The sequence below is a fragment of the Papaver somniferum genome, unplaced genomic scaffold (assembly GCF_003573695.1).
Source record: "Papaver somniferum cultivar HN1 unplaced genomic scaffold, ASM357369v1 unplaced-scaffold_154, whole genome shotgun sequence".
Lineage (NCBI taxonomy): Eukaryota > Viridiplantae > Streptophyta > Magnoliopsida > Ranunculales > Papaveraceae > Papaver > Papaver somniferum.
This window is the reverse complement of record NW_020624820.1, coordinates 314210-331494: the sequence shown is the minus strand read 5'-3', so window position 1 is coordinate 331494 and position 17285 is coordinate 314210. Positions and strand designations below refer to the sequence as shown.

The window sequence follows — 17285 nt, the reverse complement described above, 5'->3', positions numbered from 1 at the left end:
GTGGAGTCTGTGTAAGGATTCGTTGATGGTGATTGAATATTTTCATGGTGTTTGTGAAACATGATTAATTTCACAAGTGTTCTTATATTCAGTAATTTATTGAATGAGCAATACTTGCTCAGATCTTCGAATATTGATCCAACTATCAGTATTCAACAATTCATCATACGAGCAATATTTTCTCAGAATATCAATATTCATTATGTTGATTCAACTATCAACATCATCCATTCGATAACTATGTGTCCCAGCAGACATATTCAATTCATGAATCCTAGAGCATTCAACAATCATGCTTGACTGAACAATACTTAGACTCACCGTCTAATATAGTATGTGTAAGAAGAAAGCAATACAGAGATTGCTGGTGTTGAGAAGAGAAGAAAATGATGAGAAATTAGAAAGAATGATAGGGTTCAAAGATGAGAAGGATAGATTGCTCTGAAAGAGTTGTTTTAATTATAACTTGATAATAATAATGTGTAGCTTACAAGAACGTAATAATCTTGTTTATATAGGCATGACAAAAACCTAAAAATAGTAAAACTCTAAAAGAAGAAATAAAGGAAACTCTAAAAGAAGAAGTTCTAGACTTAATAAACAAGTAAACCAAAGTAGATGTTTAATGGATTAACTGTGAAAGTTGATACAGCGTAAAGGGATCAACTATCATAATTGATGCAGACCAATTGGATCAACTGGTTTAGTTGATATATTGAAAACAGGTAGATGTTCTACATCAGCCCGCCCCCCTTCTTGAGAAAAACTCGTCTCTGAGTTGCTGGAAACAAATAAAAGTTCATTATTACCATGAAAGGTTAAAACCTCTTGAACATTGAACACATTAGAGATGTTCCATTCCTTAGGTAGATCAATGACATAAGCATTGTCACTGATTTTCTTCAAGATTTTAAAAGGGCCGTACTTCTTCATCTTAGTCTTGTTATAGGTACCAACTAGAAAACATTCTTTGCGCAGATGAATGATAACTAACTCTCCCTCCTGAAAAGTTTTGAATCTTTTATGCTTATCAGCAGCATCTTTGTATTTAGCATTAGACTCCTTAAGTTTTGTTTTGACCTTATGATGTAGTTGAGAAGCTTGATCCAACAAATTCTTATCTTTGACATTGGATTTGTGTAACTTAGGAAGTACAACCAAGTCTAATACATGATTAGGAACCTTTGAATAAACAATTTCAAATGGAGTTTTACCTGTAAATCTGTTTACTGAAGTGTTTAATGCAAACTCCATGTGAGGCAGCAAATTATCCCATTGTTTGTTGTTATCAATGTTTTTGTCTAGAATCAAATTGCCCAAAGAACGATTGACAACTTCAGTCTGTCCATCTATTTGAGGATGTGAAGTAGTACTGAACTATAAATTAGTTCCCAAATGCATCCACAATGTCTTCCAGAAATAACTCGGAAATTTTGTATCTCTATCAGAAGTAATAGACTTAGGAATGCCATGTAATCGAACTATCTCTCTGAAAAATAAAGATGCAACATTTGAAGCATCAGTAGACTTTTTGCAGGCTATAAAATGAGCCATCTTGGAGTATCTGTCCACAACAACCATCACTGAATCATTACATCTAGCTGTTTGAGGTAAACCAAGAATGAAGTCCATGCTAATGTTCACCCATGGAGATTCAGGTATATGTAAAAGCGTATAAAGTCTTGTGTTTTGAACAATACCTTTATCTTGTTGGAAAACCATGCATCTCATAACATATTTTTGTACATCACGTTTAAGTGAAGGCCACTAATAGCGCTCTTCTACAAGTGCAATAGTTTTATCTCTGACAAAATGACCACGAAGACCACTTCCATGCAGTTCGCGTATTAAATGAAGACGTAAAGAGCCATTAGGAATGCAAAGACGATTACCTTTAAATAAGAAGCCATCTTGAATGAGAAAGTCATCAAATCCATGAACCAAAGGACTGCATTGTTCCCAAAGTGTTTTAAAATCATCATCCTCAGCATAAATCTCTTCGATATAATCAAAAGCAAAACTCTCATTACGAATGATTGCTAAAAGATGTCGCCTTCTACTTAAAGCATCTGCAACTTGATTAAGTTTTCCATTTTTATGTTTGATAGAAAAAGTGTCGTGTTAATTGTGGATAACCACTTATCATGCATACGATTAACCTTTGCTGATGTTTGGAGATACTTCAAAGCATGATTATCAATAGTAATGACAAACTCTCGATGAACCAAATAAGTACGCCACTGTTTAAGAGCTTGTACAATTGCAAGTAATTCCAGTTCATATTTAAACCACATTTTTTGTGGCTCAGAATTATTTTGACTATGATAAGCAACTGAATGTCCTTCTTGAGATAAAACTGCTCCAATTCCAATAATAGAAGCATCACAATCAACTTGAAAAGGCTTGGAAAAGTCATGCATGACAAGAATAGAAGATGAACACAGTTTTTCTTTAAGAGTATTGAAACTCTTATCAGTTTCCTCAGTCTAGATGAAATTGTCTTTCTTCAAACAATCAATAAGAGGTGCAACAATGGTTCTGAAATTTCTTAAAAAGCGCCTATAAAAAGAAGCTAATCCATGAAAACTTATCACCTCTTTGATAGAAGTAGGAACATGTCAATCCATAATAGCTTGAACTTTAGAAGGATCCACATGAATACCCTTGGAAGAGATTACATATCCCAAGAAAGTAACTTCAGAGGACATAAACGTGCATTTCTTCAAATTCACAAACAAAGAATTGTCGAACAAAACTTTGAACACTTGAGAAAGATGACTGATATGCTCTTTTGCACTTATATTGAAAATTAATATGTCATCAAAGTACACAATGACAACCTTACTCAGAAAGGGTTGTAAAACCTGATTCATCTCATAAAGGTGCTAGGAGCATTAGAAAAACCAAAAGGCATAACAAGCCATTCATATAAACCTTCTCTCATTTTGAAAGCAATTTTCCATTCATCTCCCTCTCTTATTCTAATCTGATGATAACCACTGCGAAGATCAAGTTTAATAAAAATAACAGATCCTTCCAAAAAATCAATCATATACTCAATACGAGGAATGGGAAACCTATAAGTAATGGTAATACGGTTCAAAGCTCTGCAATCAATACACATTCTCCAACCATTATCCTTCTTAGGTACTAGAAATGCAGGACAATCACAAAGGCTATTACTAGGTCTAATTAATCCTTTAGTCAATAAGTCATTAATTTGACCCTGTAAAATGCCATGTTCTGTAGGACTTAACCTATAATGAGCTTGATTAGGTAAAGAAGCTCCAGGTATAAGATCAATGCAATGTTGAACATCTATAAAGGTGGTAAACTCACAAGTAATTCTTCAAGAAATAATGGATGATATTTAAATAATAAATGTTGTACCTGAGTTGGAATTTGTACCATATGTTTGGTGTCTTCATGAGAACTCAAAGTGTGAGTGAAAGTAAAGAGCGAGAGATAGTAGACACCAAAGCAGTAGTCTTGCAATCACTACGTTCCTTAACTACTGAAGAAGACTTTGAAGGAAACAGAGTTACTCATTTACCATCTTTGTAAAAAGTGTAAGTATTCTCAAAACAGTTATGAACTGCTCTGACATCATACTTCCATGGTCTTCCAAGTAGGAGATGTGTTGCAGTCATATCGATAACATCACATAGCACAGATTCTTCATAACCAACAAAAGAAAACTTAATAACACACTGATGAGTAATTCGCTGTGTAGAGGAATTATTCACCCAACCTATAGAATAAGGAGTAGGATGTGGCGTAATTGGTAATCCCATTTTCTCCACAACAACAGATGCAATGTAATTGTCTACACTACCACTGTCAATGATCATGTCACAGACTTTACCACCAATAAAGCACTTGGTTTTGAAAATATTATGTATTTGAGAATAACATGGTTCAGTAAGCATGAGTGGTCGAATCATTCCAACAAAGTGATTCAATATTTTCAACTTCTTCAAATTCATCATCATCAAAAACTTCAATATCTTTTGATTCAGTATGTACCTGATTATCTCCAATGAAACCAGGTTGGTTACATTTATTGCATTTATCTCCACGAAATTTTGAATAAATGTTAGGAACTTTATTAGGAGGTGGAAACTGTTGTTGCATTCTATTAGAAAATTTGATACTTGTTGGTTTAGATTGTTGTTGAATGGATTGAGGTGCAACAGGGGATGGTAATATATGTGAAGTTGTTGGAGTTGGTTGAGCAAAATAAAAACTCACAGGCTGTTGGTGTTGGAGAGAATTTGAATTATAGTTGAAATCGTATGGGTCAACAATAAGTATTGATCCCTGTTCAACTTGATTACCATAAAATGAATTATATGGTTTGTCAGGTTTATAATAATGCTGATAACGAGATTGGAGAGGAATTGCTTGTCTGGAAGTACTAAGGACACGCCTTTCCACCTTAATAGCTTGTTGTATAGATTAAACCATTGCGAAAACTGATTAAACCATTCCCTGTTGAATTAGAATATTCAAACCTTCAATAAATCTTGCTACCAATTTTTCTCCCGACTCCTTCAGCTAATTACGAGCAATAAGATTATAGAATTCTGCTACATATTCTTCGACTAGTCGTGTTCCTTGCCTATAGTTTTGAAGTTTAACAAATAATTGTTGTTTGTAATCTTGAGGAAGGAATTTAGCTCTCAATAACTTGAGCATTCGATCCCAAGTACGAAGAGGAGGTCTTGAAGAAAGAACTCTGTCCTCGTATAATTTTTCCCACCAAGAAGCAGTACCTCCTTTAAGTTTATATGCAACAAGTCTAACTTTAGAATCATCTGGAATCTCCATAAACTGAAAGAAAGCCTTAACCTCATAAAACCAATCTAAAAGTTCTTCAATTTTGAAACTTCCATTAAAAATTGGAATCTCAGCTTTCAACTTGTATTCAGGTAAAGAACTATAAGGATTTTGTGAAGACTTAAGCCTTTTTTCGTCAATCCAAATGCGTTCTTACTGTTCTTCTTGAATGTCGTCATCCTCACTGTCATGAATAGGAGGAATAGAACTTTTTGTAGGGGTAAAACCAATAAACCCTTCATGTTGTAGGTTTCTTTTTATCTGTTGCATAATTTCACCAGGAATATCATCATTGTGAACAAACAAATTTTTCTTTGAGGATGATGGTTTCTTAGCTTCAGCCAGTAGCTTTAAAGTGTCTTCATCCTCGATCTTAAGAGTGGTTACAAACTTGTCTAAAATTAGATGAATATCTTCAAACTTATTTTCAGAACTTTCAAACTGAGTAAAACAAGTTTTCTCTAGCTTTGTTAGGTTATCTGAAACCGTAACAATATTTGTATTAATTGTAGCTATAGCAGCACTACTTGTAGTAATAAGAGCGGTAAGCTTGGTAATAGCAGCGTCAAAAGCTTCTTGCGTGACATTGTCATCCATAGAGGTAAGATTTTTTTTTTTTTTTTGTTATTATTGATAAAAGGGGTTGCGAAAGCGAAAAACAGGATCCTAAAAAAGATGAAAATCTAATCTACTGTCGAATGATACCAACTAATGCAGTATGTGTAAGAAGAAAGCAATACGGAGATTGTTGGTGTTTAGAAGAGAAGAAAAGGATGAGAAATCAGAAAGAATAATAGGGTTCAAAAATGAGAAGGATAGATTGCTCTGAAAGAGTTGTTTTAATTATAACTTGATAGTAATAATGTGTAGCTTACATGAACGTAATAAGCCTGTTTATATAGGCATGACAAGAACCTAAAAATAGTAAAACTCTAGAAGAAGAATAAAGAAACTCTAAAAGAAGAAGTTCTAGACTTGATAAACAAGTAAACCAAAGTAGATGTTTAATGGATCAACTGTGAAAGTTGATACAACGTAAAGGGATTAACTATCTAGTTGATACAAACCAATTGGATCAACTGGTTCAGTTGATACATTGAAAACAGGTAGATGTCCTACATCACCGTCTAATCAAGTCAATGACTGACTAATCAAATGCACGTCCTGCTTTGCAGACTCCACGTTCGTGAAACATCAACCACGTCACATGGGGGATATTATTTAGGGTTTTGGTCCGGCGGCCTACAGAACGTGTGTTCATCCACGATGAGAAATGTGAGTAAGCCGTGCAAGAAGTTGAGAGAGTTAGCAAAGTAGTGGATGGACAATCAACCAAGTCTTCGCACGACCTGGAACTGGTTAAACCATGATTTCCCACTTTTCCACTCTTTCACTTGAGCAACCGTCACACTTACTGGAGATGAATGTGTCTATTCTGGCGATATAAATAAGTCTCTGAATCCACGGTTGAACAACAGAAGAATTTTGATCCGAGCAATCACTCTCAAGAATTCAATCAATCGACCAGAACTTATTCGAACTCAACAATTCACATAAAACTGGCAGAAACCTTAAACACATTCACAATCCTTGATCATCATTGATCTCACACACTTCTCAGCTTCCCTCCTACAGATCAACCCTCTTCTCTCTTTGTGACCGAATTGACTCTGGAACGGCCATTGTCTTGGTTTAAGCCGGAGTCCTATAGATTGATCTCTCGAACTCAAAGCACTCCCGTGTAGTGCATCTGTTTGAGGATAGGCAGTTTACTCGGTTGAGGAGCCTCCGTCCACACGATCGTCTCTCCATTCCCTAAAAAACCAGCAAATCGTTTTTCCCCATCAACAATTCTCATAGAAGAATACAAGACACAATTAAAGCAAAATCAATTTTGATTCACTCGAATCAAGTCATGAACATTATAGCCACGGTTTGCAAAAGATTGCATTCCTTATTATATTGTTATATAAATGTATTAGTTCATGAACAAACCGATTTTAGAACATAACCCACTCAAGTATGCAAACGAGTACGCATACTTTAGCGGTCGGACTATGTTTGGGTTCTCCATCACCAAATTCAGTAAAGTCTCGGAACTTGAACCCCACGCCAGTACGCGTACCAGTATGCGTACTTAGTTCTCGGACCTCTACTAAACTAATGAATGTGCCGGTTTTTGATGATGAAAAGGGTTCATATCTCAGTTCTTAATCAGCAATTGTGCCGGTTTCTATTGATAATCAGGGTGTAGATTGCAGTGGCGAATTCGTGATGATAATGGTGGTCCATATGTGGTCGGCGGGGATTTTGGTAGCAATGTTGTTAGTTAAGGTTTTCATCTTTTCTGGGTTCTCTTCAGTAAACGGGCATATCCATCCGGGTATCTCAAACACGTTGTAATGGGCTATTTCTTCACTGATGTGTAGTTTGTATTCGGCTTAGTTGAGGTTGTGTCTCTTCGACTTTGTAATGGGCTTTATTTTTCTTACAGTTTGTAAGGGAATTTTTTGGTCCTCCTGTGTTTCATGTCTTGTCGTAATCAAATTCTTATTTCTTCAGTAAAATCTTTCTTTCACGATCAAAAATAAAATAAAAATAAAGAATGTAAATTGATGTTTTTTCAAATCAGTCTATAAAGTTTTCAGGTGGCTGGATCATTTACTATAACTGGGAAAAAAAATATGCCGATGGACCTGTCCACCTGTCCAGCACCATCATTTATTTATGGCAACTACTATGGAGCCAAAAAGCATCCACATCTTTGTGATGATCCATATTTTATGGACTAAAAAGTGCTACCATGGATGATTTTAACATCCATATGTCTGTGAAGTCCAGAAGGGCCTCCTCAAATGAGTGGAGGTAATATGGAGAGTCCATCCGGACACTTATATTCGGATGTATATTTTATTTTTATTTTTGTTTTTTTTTCTTTAGCAATTTCTTTTAGTATTTTAATGTAATAAAAACAAGAAATATATGTGGGTCTCAATTAGTGGTTATTTATCTAGATCTCCATAGTGGAATAAATCTCCATAATACTGATTATCCCTATTTATATGGATTCTCCTTGAGATATGGATGATTTAACATCCATACCATAGGAGTTGCTCTTATGCTGAAGCAAAAGCTCTCCTGAAAGCAATAAAATAGGCATCAAAAGTAGAAAGTTTTTTTTCTTCTAATTCTGATAACCTGTCCTTAGTTAATGCTATTCAACTGGATAGTACAAGCAGATTAGTTAAAGATTGTACTTTCAAGGCTAATTTTCTGTCAATAAGGCGGCAGACTACAAACACAAAGAGAAATATGTTTATGGAGGATATAAAGAAAGTTAATGTAGTCATATACATATATACATGATTATCTGTGGAAACACACCAGCACAAGATACTACGCGTCACTCCAAGTGTCTATAGGTCTCCGCACATACCAGGGACGCCACATGCATATGTAGAGACATAATGCATTTACTGATATTGCAGTCCCAAAACCAACTATTGCCGAAAGCAATACTGCGTAGATCGGATGCAGATGGAGCTGTCATGAAAATGAACACGCTACAGTTAAAATTATAATAAAAGACGAAACGTATATATAGTGTAAGCCCTACATTTTTTGATAAACTTGCAACACTAATTTTGAATGATAAGATATCATCTAGCCATCTAGGACATAGTTCGACCAGCAAATCAATACGGGAGGTAGTAATTACTTCAGTATAGCACACATGGAGAATCATGACCACCAAAACAAATTCAAGTGCTGTGTACGTCCATACATACTCCTTGATTGCTGCAATGCGTTAAGATTCCAAATTTAGAAAACTGTTTTACCATACTCTCAGTCAGGTCGAACTTCCAGAAGAGCATAAGACTTTACCTACAATGATCGCAAACATTGATCCCAAAAGCCCCAAGCTGAAAGCAAATGGTGCTGCAATAACGATTGCTTGAGATTTCATGTCACTACGCTGTAGAGGAAAGAACGAGTCATCAGGACTCCTATAATATTCGTTCAACATAAGTCGGCTAAAAGCATATCTAGCAGAGACACAAAGTTGATAAAAACTAGATCAACGTACCAGTAGCTGCTCAAGGAAGAAGAAGTAACTTATTGAACTTATCATGGTAAGTACTATCAAGTCATACCAAGCACTGTCAAAAAAGAATTTCGAATTTAGCAAGGAATTCGTAAAAAGGAAGAAAAGCGACAGAACACAGCGTGCAGTTGGATGTCCCAAGTTCCAAAAAGGTAAGCATAAGATGTAGACGTTGAACTTATTCCAAGCCGTTGTACCTAATTGCTGGGGGATTTTGAGCTGTGTTCCGTCTGTTTCTGTATATCCTTTGTCTAGAAGCATGCACCCGGAGGACAGCAACAGGTAAATTACGAACATCATGCCGGCAGACATCACATGTCTTGTTACCTTTAATGCTGAACCACTTCACAACACATTCTTCGTGCGTAAGCCTGAGATCACCCTTACAACTACACTCCATCTTGAATGTCTTTCCTCCTTCTGTCAATTCTACGAAACAGATCCTACAAACTGCTTCCTCTTCAGGAATCTCTTGATCACCATCTTCCATTACAATAGGACTTGTAATATCTGTCACGCAAAGAAGTGAAATATATAAAAGAAAGAAGTTAAAGCGCGCACTTGGTGATGTAAAAACAAACAGTTTTAATAGAAAAAACGTTAGTCGACTGCAAAAGCTACACTTGACAAGTGAACTCTGGCGCGATTTGATTAAAACCGTCCTTTGCTACATTGAATCAGACACTTCAATAACAAGCCAGATGTAGATACCATTGCTAATTTCAATCTGCACAGGTTCCGTTCGATTGATGAAGGACAAAGATCTCACAATCACAACATTACGCACAGGTACGGACAAGGACCTTGGAACCTTAGGTGGAATTACCATAGTCTGCAAAGGATGACCAAAATACTAAACTTACTCAACTCATTCGCATTACCATCAAGAAGTAATTCAGTACAATAAAAGATCTAAGAAACAAACAAAACTTACATGCGAAGATTCATACTGACCACCTATCCTTTCTTTCGAAGTTGTTGAGGCTGAAGGGGTCAAGCTTGCCAATGGTGTAACAGGAAGAGATGTGGACTTTTTCGATGGGAAAACCGAAATGTTTACACTTTCCAGGACAAGACTCTGACAAACCTCCCTGGACTTTTTACCAAGACGGGAGCCTCCTTCTCCATTTAAAGATGCTACTTTGTTTTTGGAACTTAAATCATGACAAAAGCCACCAGAATTTTGTCTACTACTTTTGGAAGAATTAGGAAAGGGTGGTAGATCCTTTCCGCTAATGCTACTTCGAGGACCTACTGAACTGGTGGGTATTATCAGTGGGAAATCAGCATGTGCTCTGTTGAATCCTGAAGGCCTATCTCCAGAGGAATTCCGAACTGGGGATAGATCATTTCCAATGATACTACTTCGACAACCTGCTGAACTCGTGCATATTTGCAGTGGATTATCAGAATGTGTACCAAGTTCTGAAGACGGACCTTCATACGAGCTCCCTAACACGGTTAAGTCCTTCCCACTGACGCTACTTCGAGAACCTACCGGACTCGCGCATATTTGCAGTGAGATATCATAATGTTTTTCGCCGAAAGACAGATTTCCTTCGTTGTTATGTTCCATGATCTGATGACCAGCCTACACACCAAATGAGCTCACAGGTAAACAAATGATGGAATTATGGAGTGTCTTAAGAATAAGTAACCACAACCACATGTGCATTCAAATCCATAAGGTCATCAATAAAAGGTGAAGAAGAATAATCTACACAACAACTGAATTTTGTCTAGACCTTGTTATTATGAAACAAAGGCTCTTCGATCCATAATGGGTGTAAAAGAAGCCGGGCGCCTGAACCCCCACGTCTGGTTCCACGGATGCATTACATTATACCTTGATGCATAGGAGGAGGCTTCAAGGAAGGGTATAAACACACATGAATTGGTACAATGAAAACGACCAAAATTTTTGTGCTCAAATTGTTTTTGAATAATCTAAAGTTGCAGAAATTAGGGAAAAAAAAATTGACATTACAAAATGAACTCCACATTCCTTCTAACAACTTACCTGCAGAAATTGGTAATTATGAAACAGAAATAAAAAAAATGAATTACCTCTATGGAGTCTTCTATTACATTAACGAAGACGGCACCAATGGAGACTGGTTCTTTTCTAAGAAATTGTGTGTATGTTTCAATTTTGGAAATGAGATGCAGAAATCGACTTTCCTCTGCTCTTCTTCTTCGTTATCATCTTCAACGTTCTCTTTACCCTGCAAGTAACTTTGTTCATACAAATTTGAACCTTTGGATATGCTTGAAATCCTGAATTTGATCGTAATGTATAAATTTTTTTAATCAAATTGGTGTAAAATATTGCCGGAGCTGGCCTCCTTGATTTTGTTTCTTAAACCTAACAATAAATCAGTTAGTAGATTTTTCCACCCAGAGATAATCTTTTACTTCACACCCAACTAGTCTAGGGGTAATAATGGCATATGAATTTGATTAAATAAGAACCAGGGGAAAAATATTTCATTTTTCTCATCACTGTGCGAGGAGAACGATCTCTGCTGAAGGCTTCTTCTCTATCAATCTACTCTTCGGCCACAGGACACTAGAATAACTCAGTAATTGTATGTTTTAGTTGATTTCTTGAAAATTTTGATGTTGTTTACTATTGAGCTTCTTTTAGTAGAAATAATTCTTTTTTAGGGTTTAGAAGAAGCAGAAAAAGTAATTATTATTGAGCTTCTTTTATCTGTTTGTTTTTGCAGGTATAGATGAAGTTTCTAGACTGGTATTTGAAGATTGTAGTAGTGGGAGCTACAATTGGAGCTTCAATGGAGATGTTTATGATCAAAACTGGATTTTGTGTGTGAGAACATCCTTGCCCTCTTTTTTTTTTTTTTTTTTTTTTTTTTTTTAATCCTATTCCATATGATATCAGACTGTATATGGACCTAAAGCAACCAGTTGCACAAACATTAAACTTAAGATCACTAGTTATAACTTTTTAGTGACCAAGGTTTGTTTATAGTAGACTAGATCTTTTCCGTCTAGTTTTGCTTTGCGGCGACTGCATTCACTAGGATATTGTTTTGTCTACTGCAAAGTAGTCAGAATGTACCACTTAAAGGGAGAAGCCAAATTTTTCCAAGTCTAGGTATACACTATTGGCAGTAGCAAATGGAGAAATGTTGGGAAGTTTAATTTTGAGACTCGAGTTAAACTTATTTTCTGACCGAAGGTCCTTGTGTAGCAAATGATTGGCTGATGAAAATTTTCTTAACGTTTCGCTACTCCCAATTTTGTAGCCTCATCTTAAATTTGGGGCTTTGGGTGATTATGTGGTGTGTGTTGAAGATGGGACTAAGATGGGAGATGGGAATCCTGTGTAGGAACCCGTTTGTTGTTCCATATGCTAATGCTTTTACTAGAACCTAACTCCCAATATTAATTCTTTTTTGATAACATCTAGACCTTGGTTATTAAAGAGAAACTGTCCTTATGATATATATATCAAAGAGGGGAGGTGAGTTATTAGTATATGAGCTGGACTAAATAATTTTGGTCAGACCATATGGAGCCATCAGCCATTGGCCTTGACAAAAGTGGTGCAGTCCTGTGTTCCGATCCTCACCAGGAATGATCCTGCTGTGGATTGTTACGAGTTAAAATCTTCATCCCTAGAGATTCTTCTGAGTTTAGGTAAATGGGTTTATTGGACACCTTCCCCTCACATGAACACCTTAGTTTCATTGAAAACTTTAGGAGAAGATGATACAAAAATAATAGAATCAAATTTGGAGACAAAAAGCTACTATTAGCAGACAAGCAGCTGTCGGAAGGAAGAAATTTGTATATACAGTTATAATGGTTTCATTTGGGTGATTGGTCAGCTAATGCAGGGTACATTATCTTGAACCCCTTTTAGATTTACAGTCAGTTAACTGATAGCTATTACATATGGATTTTTGTGTTACTCTGTTCTTGCACTATTTATTTCATCTCTTATCTTGTATGATTAATTTTTATAGCTTGGAGTTTAGCTCTTTTGGAATCATTGTGTATTTTATTATGTGTTTATGTTTAAGTAAGTTCAGTGGAAGAATGTGATACAGAGTATAGTTAACTGAATTGCTTAGAATAAGTAAAGAATGAGTATATGCGGGAAAGGTAGTGAAAGCTTTCCATAATTCTACTTTGCTACTAAGACATTTATTACTTTCCCGAGCATCACTAGTCTGAAAATATGAAGTATCTGATTATGATATTTTCTGTTTATTCGCCTATTGTTTTGTTGTAGCAACAGATTAAGAATGTTAGGGTTATTACATTAGTAATGTAAATATTATAATATGCATATGAAAAGAAAAATTCCTGATCGAAGTTCAACTAGATTGCTCGTACTCAGGCTCTAGCTACTGGCATTAGCAGACACGTATTGATATCATCAACTCATCTCTTTTTATCAATGTTGTCTACAAGATCTTTGCTAGTTTATCTATTATTTAGGGTCATTGATTCACCATTTTGATCGCCAGTATGAATCCGATCGCTATGTTTGAATGACTCAAATAAAATATGTCTCTTTAAAACCTACTTAAGGACTTATAGGATGCCATAATATAGTTCTTCCCTTGATTTGGGAGACATTAATATGCTAGGTACTTAGATACCATAAATTTTGCAGAGATTGAAGAAGCAATGTTAGAGGCTATAATTATTTAAAATCCTTGTAGCTTTTATGATGCATGGGAGACATTAATATGCTAGATACTTAGATACCATAAATTTTGCAGAGATTGAAGAGGCAATGTTAGAGGCTATAATTATTTCAAATCCTTGTAGCTTTTATGATGCAGGGGCATATTTTGCTTTCTCAGGAATGTTTTGTTAGTTTCTACTCCTCGGGGGGTGTGGTGGTGGTGGTGCGGCGGTGGGGGGTATTTCTGTTCTTAGTTTGGGTTTCTTTTATTAGGCTTTTCTCTCTAATATAAATAGGCTATTGATTGTCTTCACAAGACAGACTTTTGTGATAATTTTCCTTGTGGCATATACATTGTAGAAGAGTGTTGGGTTTATCCTAAAGTCAAATTATCCGCGTTCTATCGATTCAGTTTTATGTTGTATTCGTTTATGTCTATTCTATTATGCTAGTTTACTTTTTTCGTTTCTAAGCAAACCCATCATCTTATTTGTTTTTTGTTCGCATCAGCTGCTAGCTATCTCTATCCCTTTGCAACATGTTAAGACCAACATCACTTGATATATATTGGAAGTTCTAATATATCTGTCATTTTTATATCTTTTGTTCAATGTTAAGTTTTTTAATCTTTTTAATAGAAGAAGTATACAGTAGAGGTAGTTTGAACTGGGAACTGCATCCATAGGTTTTATAAGACATTATTTATGTTTCAACACTTTCTTGAACGCACCTCCCTTCTAGGTAACCAGGCAAGGATTACTTTTTCTTAGTTAACTCTGCGCCATCCTTCTTGTGGAATTGTTCTGGTACGGTAGGTTTTGACATTTTTTATGTGTGGAAAAGGTGGGACTGGTCTCCTAAAGTTATCATATTTCTATTTGGGTGGAAAATGTTGAATGATGCTCCCACTAATGGTGAAGATAACTTGTGTATGTTGTGTAATGACACTATTATGGTTATGTATCTTAGCCTGTCCTGGCAGCTGTGAAGTGTTGGTCGTACTGCTCATTCTATTCTTAGTGATGTAATACAGTGTTTGAAGGAAAATACACTAGGTCTGTTCGTACTACTCATTCTATTCTTAGGTCCCTATCCTTTTGGAAGAAGTCAGGCTTGAATATTCTCCTACTACACTAGTTTAGAAAGAAATGGCGAACCTGCAGTTCCTAGAGCTAGAGATCCTCCTCTTCGGAATGATCAGAAGCCATTGCTGGGTGCATCTAGTGAAGAGAAGCAATCAGAGCCTTAGAGGCTGTTAACTGGGCTAACTGGGCAAGGGGACTGCAACTACAAAAGCATGTCATGTTTTAACATTGCTAAGATATTATATGATTGGTATGGTTATTTTGGATCGCATGTGGTGTGCTGAACTGCTGCTAATGATGTTTTTGTGATGTTTTTGTGTATAATATGAGTCCGTGCAAGTTTTGGACATATTTGTTAACATTTTTATAATAACGGATGCTTGATTTTGAGGCTTATGCTCAAAAACTTGAGTACAACTGGTTTTCCGGAGAATTAAAGTCTTCTCTGTCATCTGGAGTTGTTAACTGGTGGTTAATACCACAGAAAACCAGTTGAAGTCTTGAAGATCCATGTTAAAAAGTTTATAGGAGTATTGTAATCAGCCAGCAGATGAACTTCTCCAACTAACCAAGTGGCTTAGCATAATGCCAGTTAAAACAAAGATGAAAAAAACTCTCCTGCCATGCTACAGATATGGCAGAAATTCAGATCGAGTTAAACCCAATAATATTAAATGTACACGTGCTACTTAATGAGGAACAGTTTGTGCGACACATGTATGCCATGCAATTTCCTTTATCACAATTATGCTATGTATGACATTATGGTATTTCAATTCCTAGTCCATTGATCCCATTTCACATTAGATAGGAGAGCCTATGGACTTCAGAGGATGTTGGATATTTCATTATGATTCGTTATTGATATGAAGTTTTTGATTCAACGATCCCCTGTCTTTCAGAAATGAAAAGCTTCTGCTGTCTAAGCTTTATTGTTACTCGTTCAGATCTTTTTTATGTGGTGTTGCTTTGTGATTGCTTGTCAGATACCCACTTTTACGACATTCTTACTCAGCATAAATCATAATATTTGATACGCATGTCCCTTTAAATTTGCTGCTCGTTTAGTTTATGTTTTGGGGGACAATGTCAAGCTATACCTGTTATAGTATGCACTAATGGAGCGATTCAATAATCTCTTCTTTGTCTTTTATGATATAATCCTTGATTTCAACTTTTGATTTCCTGTTTTTGCAGATGATCAGGTGACTGCTCTTGAATCAGAGAAGCGAGCGTATGAGAATTCCCCGGAAGCTCAAGCTGTTAAAGAGGCTCTTAATCCTTGGAGATATCATCAGGAGCAGGCTAAGGAAAAACCATAGATTACTTTCGTTCAGGTATGCATTTCAATCCATATTTTACCTGCAAGTTGTTAGTAAACAAATCTGTCAGGACATATCTGAGCATTATCTACAAAACTCACTGTGTCAATCTTCAAACTTTCCTAAGTATCTAAGATAAGCTTGATTACTAGTAACAAACACTCAGTAGCAAATTTTTAATCCAATTTTTTCTTTTCAGGCCGTTGTATTCAGATCTGGGACTTGAGGATATCAAGCAAGACGTTCTGGGCCTTCTTTAGATAGCAACAATTTATGAAACATTTTTGTGGTCTTGAGCTGTTAACAACTTGGAATACAAGGATACTTGCAGGAAAAGAAGTGCACTGTAAATTGGTGGAACTGTTTATTTTTTTCCTCTTTATAAAGATTTGCCTAGTTTTGTGAGCAATAAAGGAAGCTTCTAAGAGAAACTTTTAGAAGCTTCTTTAGCAACCCTAATAGCAAGTTTTCATAAGAGAAACTTCTAAGACCTAATTTAGCTTCTTTAGCAACCCTTACTATCCATTTATAATTTTTTCCCATCTTTTTGAAGTGCACATGGTGCTCTTTTTGCTCTTCGTTTGACTCCTCACAGTTATTTGTTTGATCAAATTCAAGGAATCTGGTTACGCTTACGCACTGTCAAAGATGACTGATTTCCAAATCTTCAGATAGACTAGATGATTAAAGCAATCTTATGTCATAGATAGAATTCAAACCGGAATTCTCATTTTAAAGGCCTCTTTCCTCTCTCTGTTTCATCTTCTCCGGCGACAACCGCCTGAATCCTCATATGCCCAATAGACCCAATTGAAGCAGATCTGGGCAGATATATGACTCTTGAATATCTTACTTTCTCTACTACTGCAGATATACGACTCTTGAACATCTTACTTTCTCTACTACTTCTCCTAAGCATTTTTTTTTTGGAAAGGGATACACATAAAATAGAATGCGTGAATGTTATGAATTCTTCAGACATTAGTCACTGTTCTATCCGAGTCCAAATTATGTTGTGGTTTGGTTCTCGGGAAGTCGAAACCACATGCATGCTCAGAAATTGGTAAATAACTAGGGTTTGACTGTCGCGAAGTCGAAACCACGTGCATGCTCAGAAATTGGTAAATAACTAGATTGACAATTTTTGTTAAAGCGTGTAATAGGACAGTATTGTTATCAATGCCCGTTGAGATTGCTGAAGTGCTGTAGAGGATTGGTGTGTCAGCTTCCGAAGTCTATGTGATTTGTTATGTATGCAATATGACAATATA

At 36.0% G+C, this 17285-nt stretch overlaps 3 protein-coding genes across 4 annotated transcripts; 1 reads left to right on the top strand and 2 right to left on the bottom strand.

Moving 5' to 3' along the window:
• Nucleotides 1–1767: 1767 nt before the first annotated feature.
• LOC113336623 lies at nt 1768–3851 on the bottom strand. Its single transcript, XM_026582274.1, has 4 exons — nt 3554–3851; nt 2935–3318; nt 2153–2356; nt 1768–2069 (listed from the first exon to the last, which is right to left on the bottom strand). The coding sequence occupies exons 1-4, from the start codon at nt 3849–3851 to the stop codon at nt 1768–1770; spliced, it is 1188 nt and encodes a 395-aa protein (XP_026438059.1).
• Nucleotides 3852–8142: 4291 nt separating this feature from the next.
• Nucleotides 8143–11300, bottom strand: LOC113336730. 2 transcript variants are annotated; one of them, XM_026582399.1, is made up of 9 exons: nt 11012–11300; nt 10690–10809; nt 9879–10535; nt 9656–9776; nt 9142–9454; nt 8927–8999; nt 8725–8815; nt 8558–8637; nt 8143–8382 (listed from the first exon to the last, which is right to left on the bottom strand). In XM_026582399.1, the coding sequence occupies exons 3-9, from the start codon at nt 10518–10520 to the stop codon at nt 8236–8238; spliced, it is 1467 nt and encodes a 488-aa protein (XP_026438184.1). In that variant the 5' UTR covers nt 10521–10535; nt 10690–10809; nt 11012–11300; the 3' UTR covers nt 8143–8235. The 2 variants fall into 2 exon arrangements, with proteins under 2 accessions (XP_026438184.1, XP_026438183.1); XM_026582398.1 differs by lacking the exon at nt 10690–10809.
• A 121-nt stretch (nt 11301–11421) lies between these two features.
• On the top strand, nt 11422–16589 carry LOC113336680. Its single transcript, XM_026582324.1, has 4 exons — nt 11422–11532; nt 11674–11770; nt 15890–16029; nt 16214–16589. Exons 2-3 carry the CDS (start codon nt 11680–11682, stop codon nt 16012–16014), a joined length of 216 nt encoding a protein of 71 aa, XP_026438109.1. The 5' UTR covers nt 11422–11532; nt 11674–11679; the 3' UTR covers nt 16015–16029; nt 16214–16589.
• The last annotated feature ends 696 nt before the right edge of the window (nt 16590–17285 follow it).